Source organism: Varanus komodoensis, unplaced genomic scaffold (assembly GCF_004798865.1).
Source record: "Varanus komodoensis strain SLA01 unplaced genomic scaffold, ASM479886v1 scaffold921, whole genome shotgun sequence".
Classification (NCBI taxonomy): Eukaryota; Metazoa; Chordata; class Lepidosauria; order Squamata; family Varanidae; genus Varanus; species Varanus komodoensis.
The window spans coordinates 5,122-11,570 of record NW_025336626.1 but is presented as its reverse complement, the minus strand read 5'-3'; the positions used below and the strand labels follow the sequence as shown (position 1 = coordinate 11,570).

The 6,449-nt window shown below is 45.5% G+C and overlaps 1 protein-coding gene across 1 annotated transcript in view; it reads left to right on the top strand.

The window, feature by feature from the left end:
* Positions 1-4,132, top strand: part of LOC123017421 (deleted in malignant brain tumors 1 protein-like) — a gene marked incomplete at its 3' end in the record, with an annotated part of 14,917 nt that extends 10,785 nt beyond the window's left edge. The window contains exon 8 of the mRNA XM_044418767.1: positions 3,872-4,132. Coding sequence (XP_044274702.1) covers positions 3,872-4,132 — 261 coding nt within the window. The remainder of the gene's footprint in view (positions 1-3,871) is intronic.
* Between the last annotated feature and the right edge of the window lie 2,317 nt (positions 4,133-6,449).

The window sequence follows — 6,449 nt, the reverse complement described above, 5'->3', positions numbered from 1 at the left end:
AATGGACATACCTGTGCACATGCCAGAATGTTTTTGTATGAGGCTAATATTATAGTGGAGCCTGATTATTTTTTTATGGTGCACGTGGGGCAAAATAAATTTCTGGTTTCAAGACCATTTTGTGAACATACATAAAGAGCACTCCCCCACACATACACCCTGCCACACACACAAGAAAAGAAAAGTTGTCTATCTGTTATCTTCGTCATCTAGATGGCTGTTACTGAGACCCAACCATAGGGAAGGATAGCCGGTGGCTGACTGGGGAAATACATATTGATGCATACTGCACTTCAGCCAGTGAGACCAGCAGCAATCTACTTTCAGGGAAAATGTTTGCGGGGACAGGAGGGAAGAAGATGCTGATGATATTGTGCTTTCTCTCAAGAGAGTTCAGGGCGCAGAACACTGTATAATAAAGCACTGTATTATTTATCCTTATTTTAAAAACCCTAAAAACTAAACTCATCATACAACACAAGCGATATGGTCCCAGCTGAGCCTTTAAACATCTGGGTGAACAAATGTGGGTTTTGCTGCCATTGAAGACAGCAATGTGGGGGCCAACTGGGAAGAGACAGTTTAATCCTTCCCCAGCCAGCCCATTTCCCCCTGAACCTGCAGCAAAGAAGGGATCCTTGGATGTTCCCTCATTGTAGGAACACTGGATACAAATGGCAAATGGCCCACCTAGCTGCAACCTGCTGGTGTCACTGGTCTGCAGAGGCACAGAATTGCAACACCTCTACTCCACAACATGGGCACAGCTCCCATTCTCGGGTAGCAAGCACTAGTCTGAATCAGATTATTTCAGTGAGACCATCCATTTCAGCGGTACAGAACTTCAGGTCTGGGGACCAAATCCAACCTGCTGGAGTTCCCCAAAAGGCCACCCCACCTCCTTCTGGCCCCATACCCTTTCCCCAGCTACCATAAGTGGGTAGAAGCCTTCCCAGTTTTATACATTCCCCACTCCCAATTCTTCTAGCAGTTAGAAATGTTAGCAGGGAAAACTATGTTGTTTTTGTTGTTTTGGCAAGGGGACAACAGTGTAGCTCTGCTTCTTTGCATTCAGTCCCACTTGGAATGCAGCACACAAGAACTGTCCCAAAATATAATTTGCTTTGGGGTGACAGAGGTTCTATATTCCTGATCTTGCCAGTGAATAAGGCCTATTAAACAAAGCTGACAAGAACTGATCAGAACTCTGATTTAACTGTAAATGAACTCTCTGCAAATTAAACAACAAAATTGAGTTGTTCTATTAAGATTGTGCTGGTAGGTTTTAAACCTATATTATTATAGTTGCAAAGCAAAGCTTCCTGAAACTTGCTTCATCAAAACTCTCCCCCAGCTAGACTTTATACCTGCATGGATATGAATTTCCTTGAGATTAAAATCAGATACCTAGAAATACAGATTGAAAGTGACATTTATGTGCACTAAGCAAAAACAATACCTCTAAATTAACTAAGATGTTCCTTGTTCCTGGTGGACAATTTTGAATCAGTCCTTGTATGTATTGACAGGTAATTTGGCTTGTACTCTGGATAGTCAGTTTCAGGAAAGTGAAAATTGGGGTTGGTTTGCTTTTTTGAAGAGCCCTTATGCAACTTGTAAAGGTTAACACTACAGACGTCATTGCTTTTCTTGGGAAAGCAAGCAAAGTGTAATAGCTAAGAAAGATGGGAAAGAGCAAAGAATTCACCGCAGTTGCAGTGGCAACTGATCAGAACATTTCTTTGCGCATTTACATTCTGCTCCTCCAAACAGCCACAATTTTCCTGCTTCTCAGGAACTCCTTCCCAGCTAGGCTATTGAATGGGCCAGGCCTCAGAGCTTCATTTCCAAAATGCATCATCATATGCTCTTCAGCCATAATGAACTTGCACTAATGCAGTGGTGGAGAATCTATGGCATACATGCCACAGAGGGCAAGCAGAGCCCTCTCAGTTGGCAGGAGACCCAAGTCAACCCAGCATCGCCCCAGCAGCTGAGCATCAGATAACAGCGCAAATAAGGGCCATGCACATGCTTGGAAAGGAGTAGCAGCACCAGGCAATGATGTCACAAGCCACGACTCATCCGAGCTTTCACATGGCCGGTCAGTGTGCTGCCAAGGAGGTGGACTAGCTGTGGGTTGCTTTTTCTAAGCTAAAACCTCAGTTTTCGGGTTTTATTGCAGTGTTGGCATTCGCGATAAATAAGTGGGTTTTGGGTTGCAGTTTGGGCACTCGGTCTCTAAAAGGCTCGCCATCACTGCACTAGTGTAACCCAATGCTAGTCCACAGTCATAAGTGCTTGTGACTGAAATGGGAAAGTTGGCAATGTGGTGCCCTGCCAAATTTCATTGGCGAATTGCCACTTACCCCCTTGCATTATATAACATTTAAGAGGTTGTGCTAATAAATAAATAAATGCTATCATGTTATCATATATGCATTTATTTAGAATCTGCTCATATGTTATCCATCACTGAAAAGAAATCTTAACAATTCTTTGTCAGTTTCTTAGTAATTCCTTCTCTTTTGCCAGTTTCTGATATGACAAGTTGCTGCAAGTGAGACCTATGTACAAGTTGCACTGCTCCCATTACTTCATGAGCAGGAAAAAAAGGGCAAGTCACCAATACTTGTCACCTGAAAGCCATGTTCACACAGGCTAAAACACAGTCTATGGAGCGGGAGGCAGAACTGAGCCCCTGCGCGCTGCTGCCTGACACAGAAGGCAGAAGGAGGTGTTCATATGGATGCAGGCTGCCCATGCCACTGGGAAGAGCAATATGCAAACAGGGGCCACATTCTGAAATTGGGCTGGATGCCTGGCTCTGGCTGGGGAGGGGCCTGGAGGCATGCAGATGAGGGAGAGGAAGCATGAGCAGTCATGCTTCCCACCCACCCTATGAATTCAATATAGGCTTGGGTAACCTGTCTGAAGACCTCTGTAGGTAATGGATGAGCCGGCTCAGTATGTTCATGCCCAAATGGAGCAGCCAGGTCATAATTCTCATTTAGAACATAGGCAAGGTTTTCCTACTTTATCTGTGCCATCTGTATATAGTTGTACTCTGTCTTGAAAAAAATTGGATAAAGGAAAGCATATAAATGTTTTAATGAAAAATAAAAACAAGAAATGTGCTACATTATGTAAAAAGAAATGAGCTTTGTCTATGTAGTTTATTGTAAAAAGTCAGAGAAGGTCTAGAACTCTGCCTCAAGCAAGAGTTTGAGTAGATAAAATGCCACAATCTCTGACCTGAAATGGAGTAGGCCTTCATAAATTGATTCAAGTGGACCTTTGTGGTTCTATCTTCTTTTCAATTAGAGTTGGTGTTTTTCCTTTCTCCACCAATGTCCACCCAGATATCTCAAGGAAGTTCACAGTAGTGCCCTATGTCTTTCTCTCCTCTTGTTTGTACCCATCATCTGGCAATTAGATATACTCTGTCTCAGAATGTGAAGATTCCACTTCATTGTCATGGCTAACTGCCACAATCTTCCATGGATTTAGTTTATCGCAAGCTATGATAATTACTTCTTTAAGTTAATTTTGCAATGCATGATGACATTCTTCCTTTTTCCATTGCAAATCTAATAGAAATAATTTTCATAAGGCCTAATGTTTTGAGAGTTCACTCTCTAGGCATGTTATGTACTCTTATGAATCAGATGTATTGATAATTTACATATTGAGTTGGATGTATAGAGTAGACCTATTTAAACCAGTGGAACAGAATGGATCTAATCTGTGGTGTTTAAGTGACTCCTTTCATTCTTGTTTCAGCACTGGTCAGAATCTTACATTAACTGGGCATAGTAATTCCAGTACCAACTAGTATAGGCTAATATTATTCTGTTTTGCTTTCATGCAGGTGTGTTCAAGATTATACCTATGAGACCCATTATTCACCATATAGACATATCCTTCGGTTTTCCTTCCGAGCCTTTGACTTCATTCGTAAATATCCATCAGTTTACCTGCAGTGTAAAGTGGTGGTTTGCAGAGCCTATGACTATAATTCCCGATGTAATCAGGGCTGTCTGCTAAGATCTAAGAGAGATACAAGCTCTTACCAGGAATTGATTGAGCCAATTAAACTTCAGAAGAATGGCATTCAGGAACACATATTCTGGTAAATTAAACCTTTTGTTAAATTATTTAACTGCCTTTCATTAACACTTTTCATTGTTATTTAATCACTTTTACTTACAAATCAGTGCCATCGCAGAGCTGTTTCATATTGGCAAGGTTAAGGCAGAATGAGTAGTGTTGCCAGTGGCTCTGAAAAGAGAAGCGAAGGGTAAGGAAGGTAGCGTGGTGCAGTGGCTGGTGTTGGACTGGGGTGGGTTCACCCTGGTTCAAGTTTCCGCTCGGCCAGGAAGCTCACTGGGTGCCTTTGGGACAGTCATTGCCCTTCAGCCTAACCTACCTGGAAGGGTTGTTATGAGGATAAAAGTATGCTGCAAAAGGGCGACAGAAATGTAACAAATACATTTAAAGAATCTTTTGAAATCATCCTGACCATCTCATGCCAGCAGCTTCAGATGCCACAATGCGATCAGCACCCTGCTCATCCTGGAGTCCCTCCTCCGGAGCCCCTTAGATCCTGACTGGCTTCAGCAGCTTCCTCTGCCTCAGCTGCCGTCTGGGTCGCTCCTTCCCTGCCAAGGCCTCCAGCTCCCCCGCGCCCCCGGCCTGCTGCAACAGAGCCACAGGCGTCAGCAGGCCCCATCCTTTAATGCCCTGCTCCTTCCGCCCGCACGGTGGTAATACCGTCCCCAGGCAGCCTTCCTGTGGTGTGCGGCAGGGGCGGCCAACAACCTGGTGCCCTCCCGTTTGGAAGGACGGACGAAGCGTTTGCACCCGGCCATGTGCCACGCTGCCTGGCGCGGACAGGGATCGTAGTCTGAAACGTCCGGCAGGCGCAGCACTGCCCAGCCCTGCTGGAAAGCATTCGCGCGTGCAGAGGCACGGTCCTTCTCCCGAGTAAGCTCGCTTTCCTCGATGCTTTATCGCTCCAGGCCTTTTCGTCGAGCACTGAGCTGCCCCAGAGCAAAGCGTCGAGCCACCTCCGAGCCCTCCCTTCATCTCCATCCCGTTTCAGAGACTTACCGCTCGCGCGGCTCGTGAGTGGGGGGGGGGGCTGCGGGCATTGCTCGCCGTCCCCGCCGGCTGAATCTCCCGCCAGGGCTGCCTCCTGGCGACCGGCGACGCCTCCTCAGGGGGAGGGGCCTCTACCCACCTCTCGGCGCGCGCCCTGGGCAGGCCCTGAACGCGCCTCCCGTTCTCCCGTGGACGGATCGGGGCTCTCTTCAGCTTGCACCCCAGTTCCCCTTGCTGGGCCATCTCTTCATTCCCTGGGATGGTTGGTTGCCCCCCCCCCCACCCACCTGGGGCAACGGTGCTTGAACGGAAGACATTTCCTGGCCTTGGCTGATGACATTCCAAAATGGATTCCCCTTCACTGTATGCACTCCAGTTCCCATCAAATCTTTAAGCAGGCCATGGCTCTTCCGGCCACTTTTCCCTGCGTGTGTGGACGACACCGGGAGGAGCCATTAGCAATGCATTGATTTATTTTATTTAGCTTGTTTGCTGCCCCGCTCGCCTTGGGCTCACTGAAAAAAAGTGATACTGTGGGAGTCAATGGTCTGTTGACTTCTATGGGAAAAAGAATATCCATTTGGTTAACAGACCACATCACATCTAGTCTGCATCACACCTTTTCCTGTTCTTCATTTACAGAGATGGAACAAGAACTACAAGAAAATGCAGAAGCTCCTGGTTCTCGGGCACCCTATATTGTCGCTGCTGTGCTCCTAGCCGTTGTGGTCATGGCCCTTGCAGGGTTTATTTTGAAAGTTAAATTGAAGAGACAAATTCCATATGAGATAATGTAAAGACATAGTCCTTGGGCCACAGCCCAACACAGAGTTTGCATGATTATACATGTATTTTAATGGGTTTCTGAGGCAGAATTAATTCATTCTTGGCTGGACTGTGGAGCTGGTGTTTGGCAAGCACATCTTCTACACTGGATGCTTAGTACTTTAGAGGAGTGATCGACTTTGGTTTTGCTTTTATCTGAAAAATAGAAGAGCCAGAAAATAAAATTAAGTACTTGAAAGTTCCACTGATTTGCTTAATTCTCCTCCTGAAATGAATGGGTCCCATAGCTATTTAGCCTGTAACTAGATTATACACATTATCATAAATAGACGTAAACAGGTGAATTCATATTGGATGTGGACTTGAAGTATAACACAAAATCCGAATAATCCTAGCAGAAATTCCTATGAGAACTCACATGTTCATTTCCAATTCAAGCCTTGTGCAAGTGCTAGAAACTTGCTTCTGTTCAGGTGTTAAAAAGAGCCCTGCCTCATTCACACAGTCCTTCACAGGATGAACGGTAAAGTCTGAAGGGAAGCTTGGCTCTAGCTTCCCAA